At 44.2% G+C, this 20,637-nt stretch overlaps 1 protein-coding gene across 1 annotated transcript; it reads right to left on the bottom strand.

Moving 5' to 3' along the window:
* Positions 1 to 14,898: 14,898 nt before the first annotated feature.
* Positions 14,899 to 20,557, bottom strand: nell3 (NELL (neural EGFL like) family member 3). The gene is made up of 5 exons (XM_073487867.1): positions 20,435 to 20,557; positions 19,604 to 20,304; positions 18,572 to 19,131; positions 17,919 to 17,985; positions 14,899 to 17,729 (listed from the first exon to the last, which is right to left on the bottom strand). The coding sequence occupies exons 2-5, from the start codon at positions 20,283 to 20,285 to the stop codon at positions 16,198 to 16,200; spliced, it is 2,841 nt and encodes a 946-aa protein (XP_073343968.1). The 5' UTR covers positions 20,286 to 20,304; positions 20,435 to 20,557; the 3' UTR covers positions 14,899 to 16,197.
* Positions 20,558 to 20,637: the final 80 nt, after the last annotated feature.

Below are 20,637 nucleotides of genomic sequence, written 5' to 3'. Positions count from 1 at the left end.
TAAAAGTGCTTCTGTCTGCCTTTTCCTATAGTGTAGTAGATCCCAGAGTAGTGTAAGTGATGTAACTTTATATGTCCTTCGGTGATATGAAATGCTTGTGCAATAGGTCGATGAGGAAGAGTTTATTTTTGAATCATTTCTCATTTGCCGAGTATGTTGTTAAGTGCCAAAAGTGGTTGTGTTCTACTGTAACTTTACATTTTGAACTTCTGGTTTAAAACAAACAAAAAAAAAGCACTTCACCTTACCTCAGCTTAATCAACTGCCTTTAACATCCACACATAGCTCTTCAAGCAGTGATTTTTTGGACAATATTCTCTCGACTGGTGATGTACAGCAGAACCAGCACGCGTTGAATAAGTATCCCAACCACAACAGGCCGTTAAAGGGGTTTGGAAATATGTAATAAACAAGGCGAGACAATGTTCAGCACAAATACACAACAGTAAAGTCAGTTCAAAGCATTTATCGAGGCATGTTGGTCCATCACGCATCACCTCAGCCTTTGACAGTTTGCTCTGCAGTTTAATGTCGTTGCTTATTACGTCTAAGACTTTCTACTCTTTTTACACACACACTTCTTTCTAGCGTATTTAAGGTGATAAATGCTTGTTAAATCCATTTTGTTTGACATGCTCATAGCAAAATTTCGTACCATTTCCCAACCAGGCTGTATATTTAGCTGTGCTGAGTGTGCTTTACATGTTAGAATCTAAAATGAGAATAACCAACACTTCAGAGGTAACGTAAAGTTTTAATCCTTAAGATTTTGTTACTACTACTGTTTTGAAGCCTCGAATTTGGCATTGTGGCTGCCACCATTTTGTTTTTTTGGAGCCAGAAGTGTCCATATGTGGACAAGAGGGTGGAGCTGGCAAAGAAATCCTAATTATATCCGACTGGAAACCCAAAAACTGTGCCACATCCTAAAGAATATCCAGCTTTATTGTAAATTTTACTTTAATGTGACCATAATTTATTGAAGAAGACTTGAAGCTACCAATTGAGACCATAAACACTAAAGCATAACACTTCACACAGTCTTGTGAAGGAAGCCAGGCTGTCTTACCAACCGGGCACGTGTGCAGCTGCTAAGGGGCCCCAGACCCAGAGGGGCCACTAAAGCCCTGAATTCATTGCATTTCAATGGGTTTCGGTAATGAGATTAATTGCTAATTTGACCCACTAAAGAACAATATCAATGGGAGCTACATTGTTAGCTAATCGCGCGGTTAATCCAGTCATGATGGGAAAGACTATTCACATGACCTGCAGTACCGACTGTGGCCACTGCTCCAAAATCTCCTCTCACAACAGCCACATGAATGGAAATCTGAGAGCTGTATTGTAAAAAATGTCTGAAATCTTAAGGATTATGACTTTTAAAGATGTCAACCCCTCATCTACACTACCATAACGAGAGACGCTATTTGTCAGCGGTGTTTTTGAATGAGCACTTAAAAGAAAGATGGAGGATCTTAAGAAACTGGGAACGAGGCAATAATGGTGTTTTTTGTCTGAATACAGGAACTTCACCAGATTTGCAGCTACTGTATACCTGACATCACTTGCACTAAATCGTTGAGTGGGGAGGAGCGTCCCTTAGCATTGCAACTGAGATTTCTTCTTTATTCATTCACAAGCAATAGTCGAGTATGGGTCCAAATCGAAATACCCTGCAAAATATCAAAAGAGACGGTGAATTCACGTGTACAATAGTTAACGATAATCAAGTTTCCTACTACGCACAGTAGTCAGCAGATAAAATAAAAAAGATGCTTATCGTAGGCAGGCTAGTTGAGGGAATGTGAACCCTGGTCACAGAGGTTCTGTAGCATTTTCATTAGAACACGTTAGAAAAGCACAATTTGCTCAAACATGGTCGCTCAGTGTACAATCACTTTTGATCATAGATTGTAAATAGTATTTCAAGATGTCCTAAGTACATATCTTTGTGTATACATAAGTGTATATAAGACATATAACCAGAGACTATTTGTGAGGTAAAGTTATTCATATTTTCTCTAATCTCCGATATAGATTACCTGTATTTTCATCCTGTTCGTCCAAAAAGGCTTTTTTCTCCTGTGTGTATGTACGTATGTCAGATACTCGACTTGGTTTGTGACTCCTCTAGCTATTTCAAAGAAAACGTGTTTCAGGGACTGGCTTTAAAAAAGAAACGGGACAGATGTCACCTTGAAAATGAGTCTCGCTCAGAGACTTCCGGTGTTTTGGATTTTAAAACGAATATGCAAAGCCATTTTGACTCTGAAGCACTGTGTTTTTTGTGCACAAGTGATACTTGACGGTATGTGCCAACGTGTACCTTAGTGTGTTTGTAACTGTGTTGCCTTAGTATAAATTTGCCAGTATTGTCTAGTTTTCCTTCCGAATGGGGAGGTCGTGCACTTTAGAGTATACACATGACCTAATAACGTGCAATGTCCAATGGTTGTTCATAAGTTGATGTTAAAAAAAAAAAAAATTTACTCAAAAATGTAACTGAAGCTCTTTGGTCTGAATGTGTCATGAATCAAGGGCCTGCTGGAAATGAAAGCACTTAATTTATTATATTATAAAGCTTCTTGTTTAACTGTCCTACATCCCAACAGAAAATACTTTTTTAGGTTTATTGGTCCTGATTGGCGTTCACACTGTGACACAGACAACATCGGATTTATTACAGCGACAAAGGAATCTCACTGTGGTAGTCTCGGAAAGCCATTTTGTTTCTCTTGCTGCTGCTGCTGCTACTTGCTTCCTTTGCACGTGCATGCGATGCCTTGCCTATCCAGCTTGTTTGATATACAGTCTCCTATATACCTATTTATATATAAATATATATATACATATATACAGTTTGTGTAGCTCCTGTAATTAGCTTTAGTGTCCGATGTATAGCCTAGCCTGTAGATTAGTGCACTGTCGCTCTAGCCTTTACATGTGATTTCTGTGTCTTGCGCTTCCTGTAAAAGTTTCTCCGTGCCGCAAGCATGCTAACCTCGCCTAGCATTGTAATCCTTCTCCGCGCTTGATCTGACTATCTCTATCCTCTGTCTTTCTCTTCCGCTTGAAGACTGTCGCAGCTCCGAACGTAACCTATTATATCTATATATATGTGTGTAGTCCCACAGCATGTCTCTCTGAAAGCTTCTCTCTGCTCTGCACCTGTAACGACCCTTTTTCTCTCTTTCTCTTCCGCTTCCTCTGGTAGCAGTGACGACGTAATCCTTCGCGCTTTCCTCTTAACGTTTCTTGGCTACCCGCTGTCGTTCTGTTTGTACGTCTGAGGCGGTATGTTGGCTCGTGTCATGGTGCCTGCAACGTCACCGTTTCCGATTTTTGTTTCACCAAGGCCCTTGACTCGATGGGATGTAAGGAGGAACAGAATTTAGATTTGATTGTCCAAATACTTGTCTAATGCAAGTGTTGTCAGCCTTTAACACAGAAGTATAGAAGAAAATATATACCCTGGTTTCTTGCTTACGGGCAATATGGTTTGTTTATGAGAACAATTAAAATCCCTAGTACTCAGAGTGCGGTTCATTTACTGAATATGGTGCCATTTTGAATCATATAACCTGCAAAACTGCTGTGCTAGCTTCTCTCAAACATTCATTTGTCCTGATCTATATGTTACTGTTGGGAAAATAGAAATAAATATTGTCAAAACAAAGATCACTGCAGTTGTTATTCTTCTTTCTTCATCCTTGCTCAGTAACGTTTGTTGTGCCTCATACAAAAGCACAGTGTTACATGAACAGGAGAGTTTAAACTGTTACGTAAACTGGTGAGAAAGTCCTCGAACAGCAAAGTGGGACATGACAAGTGGCACTACAAGGTAAGAGGGTATCAGTGATGTCGGTACAGCATTGTTCATGTTTATGTAATGTGTACGATTGTTTCAGTGCCTCTAAAATTATCAGATGATGCTCGACACAAAGCAGCACATCAGCAGAGAGACAGTTTGTCATTATTGCCTCCATCAAGGCTTCCAGCACTACATGCAATCACGTCATGACCTTTCCAAACTTTTATTTCTTTTAGATCTCTGACTGTTTTTCTTTTCTTAGCTTCCTCCATCAGCGTCCTCTTCAGTCCCTTCACCTCTATCATATCTGTAGCTATTAGCCCAGTTACGCTGGCTGCTCACTCCTCCTGTTCTGCTGCCCATTCTGGACCCAGACCTGGAAAGCTGCTGTGATAGCAGTGTTATCGCCACCTATCCCTGGCGTCAGCTAGCTGAGCTAACTTGCAGCTTTCAGGAAACTCTCAGCAAAATCAGTGATAGTTGGTGCCCTAAAGCATCACACACTGTGATCCTACCTGCTAAACAAAGTTACACAGCGCAGAAACAAGTGCTGGGGGTCAGAGTGGCAGAGAGACCATTGACTAAAATGATTTTGATGCTGTTATTTTAAGGTAACAGTTACATAATCATGCTTGAAGTAAATTCAATGACTTTTCAAGGATTTTCCAGGCCCAAAATTTAAGGACCCAACACAGACACAGGCTTAAGAGAAGCTCACAGACAACAATATAGAAAAATATGAAAAGAAAATGCCTTCAAGCACTTTCAATGACCCATTTGTCTAAGGTCTTGATTTTTTCCCCCCCAAATTCACAACATTTCACAGATTTCAAGGACCCGTGGCAGCCCTGCAAACAAAACAAAACTAATTAAACATGAATGAGAAAATATATCTTATAATGCACCATAAATTAGGAGCAGATCTGAACACAAAATGTCTGAAAGATAATATTAATAGAAATGTAATAATCACAGTTGATTCTCATGTCACTCCGGTGAGGAAACATCACTGGCAGGTTGCTAACGTCTCTCTAGGTGGCACTGCTGCCCCACACTTCAGTCATGAGGGAGCAGCAGACCTCAGAATAGACATGTACTGCAAATGTGGCTGGAATTTCTTGGCAAATAAATATTGTTTTCCGTTTTTGTCTGAACGAGCTGTTATTTTTACAGATCCGTCTCAATCATCTCTGATTACAGCCTCCTTTTATGTCCAAACCAGAGAAGAGAGGATGAAACAAGTATGTGAAAGGTTCCCAGATGCTTCGCCTCGTCTTCCCTCTCCTGTGCACGAACGCACATACAGTAAATACAATCAAAATGGGAATAATCGCCGTGTCTGACAAAGACTAGCTCCACAACCAGACACCTGAGAGTCACTGTATGTGTTTATTTAGGTGACATAAAGGTCCAGATAAGAAAGTGAGATATTTACAGTATGTAGCAGTGTTTTTAATAAAACATCTGGGGAGCACACTATCAGCTGGCTCTGAACGGAGCCGCTCAGAGGAAATGAATGGTTATTACATTACAAACATGACATGTAATCATTCAGTTAGTTAACTGTTTCCACACAGCAGTTTGCGACGAGGTCCAAGTTAGTTAAACGCAGTCACTGATTAATCTGGAACCCCACAGAGTCGAAGATAAAGAGGAAAATCTGCCTCACTGCTCGGCCTTCAAATCTGGTTGAAAACTGTACCTCATGTTCTTCCTTTCTTTGCTTGGTTACTAAATTAATGAGATGAGTCCGAGATAGTTCTTACAAACTTGGCTAAAGCTACGACTGATGCAGCCTCATAAAACCATCCTTCATGACGCATGATGTTTAGTTTTATTTGAAGAGGGATTGATTCAACTTTATTGTCATTTTGGAGGCTGTAGTTTTGCAGTGCTGCTGAATTACAAAGTGTAAATGGGGCTGACACTTTGACCCAAAGTGTGTAGTGTCCAAAATGGAAATGGTTCATCTTCAGGGGATGATGATCTGACCGGCAGATTTTGACATTTGCTGCATACAAATAGAAATGTTGGCCTAAAGCTGGTACAAGAGGACAAACGGGGGGTTTCTAGAAACATGAGGATTCTTCATCTGGGGACAATGAATCTCAACAGATTTCTCATTGTTTGCCTCGGTTTCTTATTATTTTTCACTAGCTTTTAGTGCAAATTTGCCAGTTTCACCTGAGGGTGACATCTCATGGAGTGTCCAAATTGGAAAGGGTTCATCGTCTGCATAAATATGATCCATAACTGAACAAATATACCTGTTAATATTTTAATTTTTCTAGCGAATAAGTTGAAATTATGGCATGACGGTGGCTCTGGAGGAAAGCTTTGGGGTCTCACAAAAGTTTGGAGGTTTCATCTTTTTGGGGATCACGAAAATACATACAAAAAAACACTAATTCAGCCAGTATTTCCTTTAAAGATCACTTACCATCAACCACAGGGTTTTGGTTTCATGTCTGTTGTGCAAAACCACATTGAAGACATAACACACACAGACCCACCAAGCATCAGACACAGGATGCACACATGTGGTGATTTTGCGAGATATCCTCCCTTACAGCCCACATGGGGAGTTTTTACGACCCACTGTTCTTGCTGCAGAGCCACACTGAGACAAAATGACTTGTCAGCTCATCCTCCATTAATTATCATCAAGGAGTTACCTATGTGCACTCTTGACACCACATTTTGGATCCTGGTGTCGGGAGACCAAATTAATTTCAATCAACCTTGACACGCTGCCTCCGCAGACTCTGCTGCAGTTATCTTCGTGACAGGAAACTTCCACCGAGTGTAAATATTTTCATCTCTGGCTTAACAGACTGAAAATGAACTCAAGGAATAAGAAGAGTAATGACTGAATGACCAGGTCAGACATTTCTCAGAGATTCACCCAGCGAGGTTCCTTCCTCCTGGAAGATCTGCTCAGCGCTCGCAGCGGGCCGGGCCATGTGGAGCGCATCACGGCGCCTTGTAAAGTCCCGACACTCTAATCCTACATGTGATTACACGAAGAAGAAGAGGAAGAGCTGCGCTGTCCAAACACACAGGTTGCAGAAAGGAGAAGTGTAGCAAACATGTCGTAAAGTTCAAGACGAAGAAGATACTCTTCTCTCAAAACTCGGCGGTGAGTTATGAGCGCAGCAACAGATGGTAAAATCAGGGTGGCTGGCTTGAGAAGAGGCTTACCAAAGCATTCTGACAGAAAGGCCAAAAGGATTCTCATGCTTCTATAAACGACTGAAGTCTTTCCTGAAAACAGACCGTGTGTGTGTGTGTGTGTGTGTGTGTGTGTGTGTGTGTGTGTGTGTAGGGCGCCTAAGCCGAGCCAGATGTTGGTGTCTGTTGGAATTGGTGGCGTTCACGCTAGCTGAACTCTGCCTCTGCCCTAATGTCAACCCAGAAGCTGGTAGGTCATCCGTTGGTGTTCGGTTTCACTCTGACACTGCGTCGGCGAACACATGAAAGCCCGGCCACCTTAGGGGAGAGGCCGCATGCTTGGCTGACAGCAGAAGAAGTTGCAAAGGCATGTTTTTGTCCCCCCCCACATGTTGTGTTATTTATCAGCTGTCCGGCCAGGAGTTTGCCTTGTGAGGATTTGGAGGTTTGGAGGTCAAAAGACATCTAAGTTTAAAGCTGCTCTAATCAGTATTTTTAAAGGAGCAGTGTGCAGGATTTAGGGGGAGAATATAATATTCATTACTATGTTTTTATTAGTGTATGATCAACAGAATCTATGATTTGTTGTGCTTTTGTTACCTTAGATTGAGCCTTATGTATCTACAGAGGGAGCAGGTTCTCTTCCAGGGAGTCCGCCATGTTTCTACAGTAGCCCAGAATGGACAAAAGATCATGTTTTGGCTGAAAATACCTGCTTTTGGTCGCTTCGTTCACATCATGACTTGTCACAAAGTCTCCTTAAAGACATCTGGTTTTGTTGCCACAAGATGTCCCGACTTACTGTCAGAAATATCTATTTTTTTATAGATAGCATCCTGGAAACACCATAAACTGGTATGGTTCATGCACGGCAGGTGATTAAAACTGTCCGAAACATCTCTGGTACCAGCTACAGAACATCAGTGATATTAGTGTCTGCACGGAGCCCGAAGGCTATTTAAAGACAACCCACCCCAGCCACAGTCTGTTCACCCTGCTGCCATCTGACAAGAGCTGCAGAAGACTCCTCCCTTCACTCTTTAAAATAGTTTGTTTTGTTGTTGGTGTTTCTGTGATTTAGCATAAAGGGAATGTTTTGCAACCCTGGTGTTGTAAAAATGATAAACACGGCCACAATCTCAGCTGGAAGTCGTCTCGAACGCCTTCTTAAAAATATCCAGTGGTTTCGCACTTACAATGTTGAAACGCAGTCAGGAACTGCGGTCACTGGCTTGGCAGCCAACTCCACCACCACCATCCCGTCTCCGCCTGCTGCAGTGAAAGTCAGTACGTAAACATGTAATCTGAGCCTGATAGGATGAATTTTTGTGATTGGGTTGATGTTACCTGAAGGCCCCCGCAGGTTCTCCTTCATGCTTGGAGAGAGAAAGTGAAGGGAGGGGTATTCAGTTGGTTGCCATCTGGAAAAAACAGTGAATGTTGGACAGAAACATGGTGTAAAATGAGAGCAAATGTTGCTCCGTATGTCTTTGATTTGTAAATAAACAAGGATTTGCTCACATGTTCACCATATCAGCTTTATGAGGTGAGTGCAGTATGGCAGTGTTGTGTTTATGGTGTTTTTGGGGGTAGATTGTGTTCAAGTCCAGTCTTTGGTTCAGTCTTCGTTGACTTTCCCTGATCCTGCTGTTGTGTTTCCTTTGTGTTTGCCTGTTCTTTGTGTGCCGTGATCCTGACAAAAACTTGCATTTGGGTTCACCTTCTCTGCTCCGGCGTGACAGCTTGTTCCTGTAAACTAGTCTAATGAGGCAAGAGGCACGATCAATCAGACACTCAGACGTGTTTTAAACAAGCTTCCAGGTTCTCCAAACTTTTTTAAAAAGACACAACGAAACAGTGGGAAAACTGTGTAATTACCAACATTCACAGTGTGCTCACTTTTGGTTTTGGTTCCAGCTAAAGTGTCATTGCCTGATAAGAATGTTGATACTGGATGATTCTGCAAAACCACAAATCACATTCAAGGACAGTTTTGAAAATTCTGGCTAATACTTGCATGTGGCAGCTGCAGGTTTACAGTAAAGGAAGGATGATTGCAAAAGATATTATCAGCGTTAGGCAACTAAAGACCAACAAGCTCTTCTACCGCACCCTTACTTTCTTATTCTTATTTCTTATTTTGTCCTTGGTGCTGGATGTGTGTAATGATCCCATACAGACGTAATTCTTCTGGTTATTAGGTCCGTTTTTTGCCCCTTCTGACTAAGTCATGGCCTAAAAACTTTGACTTTGCAGGTGAAAATATCCATCTTTTCACCTGCAAATCACCAAATCCATGCTTGCCTTGTTGCGTCTGCTTTAATCACATAAATGCAGAACTATTTCACTTTTGTTGAAGGCTACTTCATCCAAACATCCTCCGTTGAGCTCGCTTCTTTCGTCAAAGTCAGTCGTGCTCATTAGCTTCTCTGACCTCGCTGTGCACCCTGCCTGCCTACCTGACTGTAGCATACACTATGTTCTGTTGCAAAGCACCACACACACACACACACACACACACACACACACACACACACACACACTCTCACACACACACTCACACAGGCAACTCTGCCCAACTTATTGTGGTATATGCAGAGTCATTTTGTATGGATGCATTCAGTGAGATAGTTAATCTGTAAGCGCCTGCTGGAGAAAGCAATTAACCTCCCGGACCACAGGGGAGTTGATATGAGTGAGAGAGCATCTCTCCGCCATTTAAATATACACCAGAGGGACTCCCTCGCACACATTCAGCCAACCTATTATTCATCATCAGCGCTTTAAACGGCCTCTTCATGAAGACAGCAAGACAGGCCTCACTTCCTTTTACATATACATGTGTGTATTGTGCACACACACACGCACACAGGTATTTATTTCCACGCCCAGACTGACTGATCCCCGTGGCTCGGGAGTTTCGGATCGCCCTTGATGCAGAAATGATTAAGGTCAGCTAAAGAACAAGAAAATTAAATGCATTCCTGGTGATCTGGGAATTTACCCGACACTGGAGGGAACTATGCAGAACTCTTGCCAAGTCTGGGAAAAGGGAGATACAGCATGTCCTGCATGATTATTTCCAAGTGTAGTAGAGGTTTCGACTGACAAAACATCCTCGAGAAACCAACCACTACTATAAAAGAATAAGTGGTCTTTGATAGACTTTTCCATGTTCAGTGACGTAGAAAATCTCAGGAATTCAAAGAGCTTGATGGTCAACTTTTTGTGTGTTTGTCAGAGCGAGAAACTTTTTCACAGGCTGTTCAATATGAGCCCCACTTTGTGTAGCGGCTACTGACCTGCCGGCCCATCGCCTCATGCATCAGTAAGCTCTCTAATGAGGAGAAAAACACCGGCACAGATGGACGACGGAGGGGAGGGGATTGCGACAGATGAGTGGACGCACAAGAAAGGGAGGATGACGGAGAATTAATGATGAAACGACGACTGAAAACAAACCACTTATGACGAACTCACATATAAGGGTTGTGTAGCTTTGCACTTAAGATGCAACAAAGTTAGACAAACTTCTCTCAGAGGCAGAGAAAGTAGAGATGATAAACACACGGCCACAATCTCAGCTGGAAATTGTCCCGAGGCCTTCTTTAAAATATCCAGTGGTTTCACACTTACAGTGTTGAAACGCAGTCTGGATCTGCGGTCGCTGGATTGGCGGCCTTCTCGCTCAACTCCACCACCATCCCCTCTGAACCCCTCTGTCATCTGGATGTGATATGATGCATTTTGAAGTAATATCAATATGATACATATGACATGTAAAGATTGTTCTGATGATCGGGTTAATGTTGAGGAGAAAAACCACTACCTACTCGTGAAAACACCGTCTCCTCTTTGGTCAAGTTAGCAGTAATGAACATAAAACGTCCAGTTAAACTTTCAGAATAAAGGTACCTGAATGACGTGGTTAGGTTAAGAAGAAAGCTCATGGTTTTCATTGTTAAAGTAAAACAGTTTGAGTTTGATGCGCCACCAGAAAACGGCCACGTAGGTCGCCTGTGCAAGCAGCTTCGTACGACACATATTTACATTTATTGTCGGGTGGTGACCTCTAGTGGCTGTAGTAAATGTGCCGGGAGCAAAGGAGGAAGTCAGGTGACGTAGTATAAAGAACGACGAGGTACGCAGAAGGAAGAGGTTGGGGTGGACTGATGGGTTAAACAAAGACAATAGACTGCTGTTCGTGTCCCGTCTGAAACCAAAAGTCATCCTTAACTTATGTCACATACGTAACATAACTTTTTCCTAACATACTACATTTGAACCATGATGTTTCCCCAAGTCTTTTGGTACCTCACCCTGACCAAACTCTTCTAACGTCAACCACGTGACGACAAAGGTCCAGTTCCCCTCTCTCTAGTACTCTCCAACAGTCATGTATGTTGTTCTGGGAGTCGCCCCTATCCAGTCGTTGAGGTCTGAGGACGTGTTGGATGGGCTGCAGACTTGCATGCCAGCGTAACTGTGGCAAAACAGAGAGGCATCATTCATCACCGCAATGCATCTGTTGTGAGTTTATTTGCTTTCTGAGGGGTTTTTGTGTTTGGATTTGACTCAAACAGTCGAAGGCATGTGAGGAAGTAACTTAAACACAACAGAAATCTCTGATGATTACAAAAAGCACGACTGTTTCAGGAACTAAACACGCCAATGCATCTAATATTACTCATTTTAAAGTTTGGAAAATATGTAACTTAACCCTATAAATCCGCATCATTTGTTCATGGGTGCTGGGAAAACTACAACATGGTGTCATGTTAATAGACACATCAGTCAGTGATTTGTGGTCGAGGTGAACACCCTCCTAACCCAAACCTGGCCCCAGTCTGCTCCGATGTTGACTTAAACAGGACAAAGCTGGAGACAGGCTCGCTTTAATCAGAAGCGGATGTTACTGTAAAAGCCGAGGCCTCTTGTCTACAGAGAAATGTTTAGAGCATGTGGTCGGGCTTGATGCTGCAGTCCTCCCCGCTCTGTGTTACTGTCGGGGTGCTCGACAGTGGATTTACGAGGTGTGAGGAAAGTCTGTAATGATGTCGCTGATTTTTTAAGCAGCTTGTTGGTTTCTTCTGGGGATAAATCACACTAAGTAGTCTAAATATGGAAATTAAATCCATTGCGAAATTTAAATGTCCTCATTCTGGAGGTTTTTGCCATTGAGTTACAGAATAATGCTGCAAAAACACTGTACTGTACAAAGTTATGTTAAGGCGCAAATGGCATATAACAATCGCTGACTTGATCACATTTTTTATAGGTCTGGCCATATTTAAAACACATTTTTGGTGTTATTTGTATCTGAATTGAAGAAATTTTATGTTTAAGTCAAGTTCAAGTATGAAGCTACGCTATTCAGCTGGTGAGCTCTCAGCTTTCAGCTCATTTTCCTCTCGACTGCAATCAAAGTATTTCAAAATGCTCGTAATTTTATTCCTAATTTTCCATTATTACAAGCCAACAAGGCTGCCAAACAGCAGACCGCAGTTCGAGTCACACCACCGGATATTTTTAAGGACACCTGGGGACGTTTCCAGCCATTTTTGTGGGACAAAAACCGGCTATTTTTCGCGGGAAGACGAACCATCTCCACCCTTGATCATGGCGATCAAACCATGTATTCTAAGCCACACCGTGATGTTTTCCTAACCCTGACCAAGTGGATTTTGTGAGTAAACCTAACCTGAGCATAAGCACAGCATTGCGATGAACACTAACCATCTCACAAAGACAATGCTTAATTTTGCGTGTTTGCATGCTTACAATTGATAATTAGCTTCAAACGTTCATGTACAGGTAAGCTAATTCAGATGCCATCAGCTCTGCAGGTATTGGTTATAGAACAAAGTATTAAACATATCATATTTCGACCTGATGGCGGCGCGAGATCAACAAAGATATTAAAATTCATCCTGTGCAGCCCAGCTGTGTGTAATAAACCCTGTCTTTTAATTACAATGATGTCTTCTCTCTTTTTTTCTGGGGCGGATCACAAGTAGTTCGACTGTGGGGTACGGTCTGAGGTTTGGGTCGTTAATGAACGGTTATTGTTCACTAGAAAGTGGCCAAGAAGTAGCAAAACTTTCAGTGACTGGGTGCCACGTTGATGGATCTCACCTGTGTGCATTAGGTCTCCTAACAATCAGTGTACCCTGTCTGGAGTGTTTCTAGCCACTTGATGAATCTAGCTCCATTCTCTGCTTTTTAGTTCTGGCCTCGACCCATTCCAGGAGAAAATAACTGGCTCTTTGCAATAGCTGCGAGACGTTTGGCTTGGCAGCTTCACCAGCTAATTGCTAATTTTATCTGTCTGCCATTTTGCGCAGGCTGGGAAGCATGAGGTGAGCTTTTTTGGTGGAAACAGCTGCTGGTTGCTAGAAATAGAAGAAGCATTTTAGAGGTAAGGGGGAACTACAAAGCTGGGTGAAACAAGCATGTAGTCTTTGATTATCTGTTAATGTAGACGATATCGAATACGGGAGCTTTAATGACGACGTTTTCAGTAAACACAAACTCCTCTCCTGTTTTTTTTCCCTGTTTCCTGCTTTGACTCACTGTCCCCGTTTCTCCCTCTGATGTCTCTGAAGCTCTTCATGTGCTGTGGGTCTCATTTGATCTACAGCATCAGACATCTGGAGCACCGCTCCGCTCAAACACCTGTTTTCAATTCAGACAACCGACAGAAACATTTGATTGTTTCTCACAACCAGACCTATTTCCCCCCCCCCCCTTCTCTCCCTCTCATTGACTCGCAGGCTATTTGTTTAAACTGAGGAAAAGCTCTGCTATAGGTAATAGATGGAGGAATAATTTAAACTTGATTAAGACCAATCGAGAGGAAAATACAGCGTATGACTTTCCAGGTATTATGTCTGCAAATTTGGCACCTTTGCTGCTGAATAAGGTGGCTTTGAAATGGGTTCAGCATGTTGGAGATTAAATGGAATGAGTAACGTCTGAAAGTTAAACTTTTACCCTTAAACTTAATGGAAAATAATAGCTGCTCACTGTGAAATGTTGATTTTCATGATAGGTAAAGTCCACTATAAAATCAATGTCGAGATACGGGAATAAAGGTTACGTGAGAGGTCAGGTGATGTGGCTGGAGAGGAATGCTTCAGGTGCACACGATGCTAAATTAAATACATACAGGCCTGCGGTAATCATCCAGCAAACTGGTGAAATATCTTCCCTCTGATTGTTGTTTTTGGCCCTGAAGTTGACATTTCTTTGGATTAAAACCAACAAGGCAACTTAGCTTTTATAAGCTGGAGTGAAATTTCATTTTCTGGCAAAATATATGTACATTTTATTTGGTGTTGAACAAACATGCATGCATTGACATGTGCAGAAAGCCCAACAACAGAGAGAGAGAGAAACAAAAACACTGAACATAATGAAGTGAGAATAAAGCTGAAGAATTTCAGTGGCGGCTTCGCTGCCAACACTTAATTGTGCCTAATTGTTTCGAGGACAGAATACACACAGAGGCAATTAGGACCGATACGCATGGGCGACTCTTCACAGGGAAACAGCATTTAGGCAAAAGAATAACAAAGTATGACACATTCCACAATACTATGTTAAACTATACGCGTGCAAATAAAAATAGGAGTTATCACTGCATGTATCTGAGTATCAACACTGCCTACTCAGTGCTTTATCGTTATTATACTGGACATATGTTTATATTTTTCTCATGTCTGACAAATATATGCATTCTATAGTGTAAATGCAAAAGTCCTGTTTTATAAAAGGCAAATAAATATCATCAAAAACATCATCAAAAACCAAAACTCCTCCGTATTGAAAGTTTACTACATAGTATTTTCGTATACGTTCAGCTCTTGCATGACAAAACTCTTCAGAGCATTGAAGGGCGTGACATTTTGGAAGATGCGCGTATTTACTTAATGTTCTGGGGTTAGATGAGAAGATCGATACCACTTTTATGTTGGTACAGTTAGTATGAAGCTGCCAGGAGCAGTCGGTTAGCTTAGCTTAGCACAAAGACTGGTCTTACTGGTCTGAAGTTACTGCAGTTTTTGTATCGATAAGTTATAACGTTAATTAGAAAGCTTTATAGGTGCTGGTAGGTCGATTTTGTTACCTTTTGACAGAGCCTGGCTAACTGTTTCCCACTGTTTTCAGTCTCTGTGCTAGGCTAAGCTAACCAGCTGCTGAGACTGGAGTCAATCTTCTCATTTAAAGGTGTCATTGATAACATTCAGCCTTCCATCGTCCCGCTACCATTGCATTTACGTTACAACACCGCTGCTGTACCAATCATCCGCCCCTTCAAGTGGCTGTTGCATTAACTAATGTCGCTAACGCTAGCTAGCTAGCATTAGGGCAGTACGGTATGCTCGGCGCATAACGTAGAACTCAGCCATTTTTACATTTCTTTTCCCCAAACTGGCAACTACCAAGACTGTTGATCGCTGACGAAACGTGACACCAACGTCGTTATACTCTTAGTTCAAAAACCTTGTTAGAAGCTGGAACCAGCTGTGTAGAGATACTTTTATTCTGCACCTTTCTACAAGCTCTGCAGATGTTTTATTTATTTTTAAACAAGATCTTTCTTACTGAAAATGTTATCAATATGACCTTCAACTCTCCAGAAAGCAAATAAGCATATCTTCTGAAATGTCAAACCATTTTTTTTTTTTTTACAGCTTAACGATATAATACAGAAAGGTTTGTTACATACAGTACGCAAGTTAAATATGTGCAGGAATGGAAGGTTATACGTACGACTCATATGCAAAAGTAGGCATGCCAGTGTGTGTTTACACACGCTCATACACACACATATATAAGCACCACTGCACATGTATGTACACACACTCATACATACTGTACACACACACACACACACACACACACACACACACACACTCGCACTCACATGAAGAATTGGTCACTGCTCAACCAGCCGAAGTACTTCAAGCAAAGGCAGTACTTACAGGATGTACATCATACACAAAAGAGATTTTCACAATAAAAGTCTAAACAGCTGATGCATTTAAAACAATAATATGACAAAATATGTGTAATACATGATCAAACAGTATTCTTCCGTCATTTGGTAAGTTGTTGAATCTGCTCTGCAATTCAATATCGTGCAAAACTGTCTTTTTTTCTTTTTTTTTTCACAAAGTGTGTTACTGAAGGTTTCATCCCTTCTTGGATCAAACTGCAACCCAGAGGATTGAAATGTTAGTGCCGCCCTCGTGTGTTATCTGGTTAACTCGTCCGCGGATGCAGTCCAGAGTAACAAACACAGCTGTACCGTTCTGCACCTGAAATGAGGCCCGCAGCCCAACACTGGCCCACTGGCTCCCCTCAGGCATATAACCAGACACCTGCTGAGCCACAGGACCTGCCTGCCCGCCCTGACCGCCCACCTGCTGCAAGGTGAGTTTAACAACATTGCAAGAGTGTATCAGCTTCAGGTTCAGGGCTATGTTCGCCGTCCCTTTGTCGTGGAATATAAAGTTCTTCCGGCTGTTCGGCTCCCCTGAGCGTGCCAAATGAACCTGCGGCGTGTCCGCGCTGATCTGCTGGAATAACAGCGGCTTGTTCCTGACTGCTCCGGAGGGCAGACCGGTCCTGGACACAGTAGCAGTCAGGGCTGATGACACCGCCGAAGGAATCCAGATGAGGCTCAGCATACTGATCCCAGTGCTGTCCCCGAAGTAGCGGATGTTGCACTGGGACGGAGATGAGATCTCAAAGCTGAGCGTGTCCCCGCTGTCCACGCTCACAGCGCCAGAGAGGGTGATGGAGGTGTCCCTGTAGTTGACGCCCGTCTTGAAGGCTTGCATCACCTCCTGGCCAGTCCCGTTGTGATTAGTGTAGGCGATCAAGGAGAAACCCTCTCGAATGCAGGTTTGGCCCATGGAGTAGAGCGCCTGCTGGAGGACGAACTTTACAACACCGCTTTCTGTGAAGCGCACGCCGCGGTTGTCGTGACTTAGAATGATCATATACGGGTCGGACACTGAGGTCATGCGGAAAGTTGGGCGGTAGCTGGTCTGGTAGTGCGCCAACAGGGACAACTGAGCCGTCATAGCCACGGCACCGGTATCATGAGACAACCAGAGCAGGCTGAAAGAGGGAGTGGTGACGTCGTAGACGTGAATATCCTTGCTGTGGTTGCAGTGTTGATTTGGGCTCTTCAGCAGCAGAGTGAAGGTGTGGTTGGGCTCCACCTCGACTCCGCTGCTGATGCTGACGCCCTGGAAGTACTTCCCATCTGGCTGTTCGATGCGAGCAGCACTGAGGTCCCGACCCTCCTCCTCCTGGCTCCCATTGAGCCTCATCCCCACCTGAAGGAAGTTCCTGCAGCTGTGCTTTATCGCAAAGTTATGATCCAACCACACCAGGCCGTGCTGCAGGAACGTCACCTGCCCCGCCTCGTCGGACAGCAGATCCGTCGTCTCTTTGCCTCGGATTTTTAGTTGAAGCCCGGGGAAGATGTTGGCGCCAGAAGTCCGTGGAGGGGGAACCACCACGTTGGCCCGCCAAGACTGGGAGAGGCGGCTCTCTGAAGACGGGCCGCAGACAGAGTCAATGACGGCTGTGCAGGGAACAGCGACAGGCTCTCCGTCGCAGTCAGAGCAGGCCTGGCACTCCTGCAGCTCCTGGTTGTAGAAGTAGTCGTGACCGCACAAGCCCATCACTGCATCTCTGTCAGACACTCCCAGGCATCTGAAGCCCCCTGTGGAGTCGAGACCAGAGAGAATCCAAGGAGTGAAAAGAAGATATAAGAGCTGCAGTGCATTAGGATTTTTTTTGTCAGTGGAAAAAAAAGGCTTCTGTTTGTCAGGATTTTATATGAATAAGATATATGAATAAAAGAAAGGGAGGAAATGGTTCTAGGGGGAAATAAGCAAAGTGTTGAACTCACCTGGAGTATTAAGGCACTTCACTCGCTCTCCACAAATGTTTGGTAATTCAAGGCATTCATCTCTGTCCTGCAATTTATACAAATTGAGAATATCATCAGGAATACATTTTGGATGATAATAACAGGTTTCAGGCGATTTTGGCTGCCAGTGTCGTCGTTTTTTCACTGAAACTGCAGACAGCTGATATTTTTTGCCTTTTTTGCTTTTTCAGTTATTTCCTTTCCTTCCATGTTTTCGTGCATGTAAAAGGTTTTGAAAGTCAAAAAGCGGAGCAGAGACGCGGTTGAGCGGCGCCAGCTCAGGCGTATGAGAGCCGACCAATCAGACCAGACCTGATATTCAGAAGAGAGACAGGAGCTAAAACTCTCAAATCTGATGCACTTTTTGAGCATTTACTACTATTCTAGTAGCAACCCAAAATAGAAAAACAATTAAAATACAGTGTCTCCTTTCAGTGTTGCTGACATATGCTTGAAAACCACTGACAGCTACCAGCTGAAACCCAGTCACACTCGATTGCAGTTGGTTTTCACACATCGCAGATAACACAAATGCAGGACAGATATCAGTCACACCATCAAGACAATAGTAAAAATACAGCGACAAGGCTGTTAGTCAAAGAGGAAGCATCAGTATCTGAAAGGTCACACACCTGGCACATTCTGTCTGCAGTCGGAGAACACTGCGAGATCAGAAAGAAGCCCGGCGGACACATGGTGCACTTCTCACACTGCGGTGGATCCCTCTGAAAATCACAGAACTCCTCCTGCCCACAGGGCGTCGGGCACCCCAGCAGAGGTTGAGGCAAATGAGCCTCCCCGACTACATCCATCACCTTCGTGTCCACGTCCATTTTGTGGACTGCGTAGGACTTCTGCAGGTGGCTGCGGGCCTGGCTCTGCAGCCCCGCCAGGTGGTTCTCGAAGTAGCTCTGCAGCTCGCCCTGCAGGCCCTGGAAGGAGACCTGCTTGACTGTGTCCGAGAGGAGGCCGTACTGGGCCTTCACCACGTCCATCTGCTCGTACATGCGCCGCTGCTGATCCAGGATCTCCCTCTGCTGGGAGAGCAGCGCCTCCTGTTGGTCCGCCAGCTTCTGCTGCAGGTCACGGATGACAACCTGCTGGGCTCGCAGGGCCTCCACCAGCTTCTCCTGACCCTTGGCCAGCTGGAGGTGCAGGATGAGGGCATCTTCGGAGGGAACTTCATTCTCACCTGATGCAGAATGAAAGATGAGATCAGACAGAGGGTGGAGGAGGCGATTAAATGAGATGTGCAGGAACAAAGTGTGAACACCCAGTGACCCCTTCCTGTTGGCCGAGTCGATGAAAGTTTCCTATATGGACAGACATCAAAGCTCTCTACATTTTCTGGACAATTGACTCTGAGACATTTTTCCAGTTGAGCGGCTGCAGATATCATTTGGAGATAAAGGTCAACATAGTCTTCCTTTTCCCTTCTAGACCATAATCCACTTTTGCTGATCACAGGTGGGAAAAGGGGGGCAAAGCCAATAAAGAGGAGTACTCAATGCATTTTGGTAAATCAGGCCAAGACAATAATTCATCAGCTTGTCTCTCAACCAGAAATGTCTCACAAGCCCCTTTTATAGAGATTAATCAGCCTTTAATCAACTAAACACCACAGTTAATTTTATAAGATGACATTTATGATGACGATAGCAGACCTGGCTTGATGTCACATGTGAGTTGGACACCCAAAGGCGCGCTGCCAAGTTCCGGCGACGGATATCCAAGCTCCGGAAAATCTCCCAGAAACTGCGCGGCTCTGTCGGACAGATGGACAGGAGGAGGGAGCTGGCTGGCGGCGGCGGCGGCGGAGGAGACGCTCTCCTCTGATCCGACCAGACATCCCTCTCCCACACACGACCTCGCTCGAGGTTTACTTGGCCGTATCCTCAGCGGCAGTCTGCACTCGATCCCTCTACAGTCTCGGGTGTCATTAGTGGGCTGAAATTGCTTCACAAGAGCGGCGCAGTCCACATCGGTGCACCCTGCGGGGAGAGCGTCCAGCGCTCTGAACCGCGCGCCGCCGCCGCTGTCACCGTGCCGCCCGCGGAGAGGCTGCGCAGCCGGGTGATGCGCTTCCGACGCCGCTCTTGGAGAGCCCGGGTACGCGTGGTGTTGGCTGGCGACTATCTGCGCCGCCCTCCCCTGCGTCGTCGGGTTGTACTGGCGGGGAGGTCTGGAGGATCTGCTCCCCGGGCAGTGCGCGCCGGTGCACGGTCTTGGATCGGCGTGCTCCGCGCCGGAGCAGTGCGTCCCCCGGCAGATCTCTGCGACAGCTTGCAGCGATGCCCAGGAGAGGAGCAGCAACAGCGCCGGTGCCACTAAAACCATTTTTTGCATCAGCTTGATCTCTTCCTCCCTGCAAAAGAGGGAAAAGTTAGATTCCCAAATAATACATCTGGAAGAAATCTCCAAGAAAAAGTCAATCAGTCATGAAAATAAACTTTATCATGCTTGAGAGAGAGGGACAGCTCGTGACAGATGATTACCTTCAGCTCCAGGTTGTGTGATGCTGCCTCTCAGGTCTGTCAGTAAGGAATAAAAACATTAGACAGACGCATTACTGCTGCCTCTCTCCATGCCTGACCCACTCTGAGGGCTCCTGCGCTACGATGTCAGTATGTGGCATTCCTCAGACTTAATTAGCATCAGGTTTCCCCGGCCACAAATTAACCCTTCACCTCCCCTGTTC

Source organism: Pagrus major, chromosome 19 (genome assembly GCF_040436345.1).
Source record: "Pagrus major chromosome 19, Pma_NU_1.0".
In the NCBI taxonomy this organism is placed as follows: Eukaryota; Metazoa; Chordata; class Actinopteri; order Spariformes; family Sparidae; genus Pagrus; species Pagrus major.
This window is presented reverse-complemented; position numbering and strand designations above follow the sequence as displayed.

Bases quoted from the DNA above. Each gene is read 5' to 3' on its own strand.
- nell3 (XM_073487867.1), bottom strand. From the start codon at position 20,285: ATGCAAAAAATGGTTTTAGTGGCACCGGCGCTGTTGCTGCTCCTCTCC. The intron at 17,986-18,571 runs GTGTGTGACCTT...TATAAATTGCAG, and splicing joins CTGCAGACAGAATGTGCCAG to GACAGAGATGAATGCCTTGA. The intron at 17,730-17,918 runs GTGAGTTCAACA...TCGACTCCACAG, and splicing joins GAAGTGCCTTAATACTCCAG to GGGGCTTCAGATGCCTGGGA.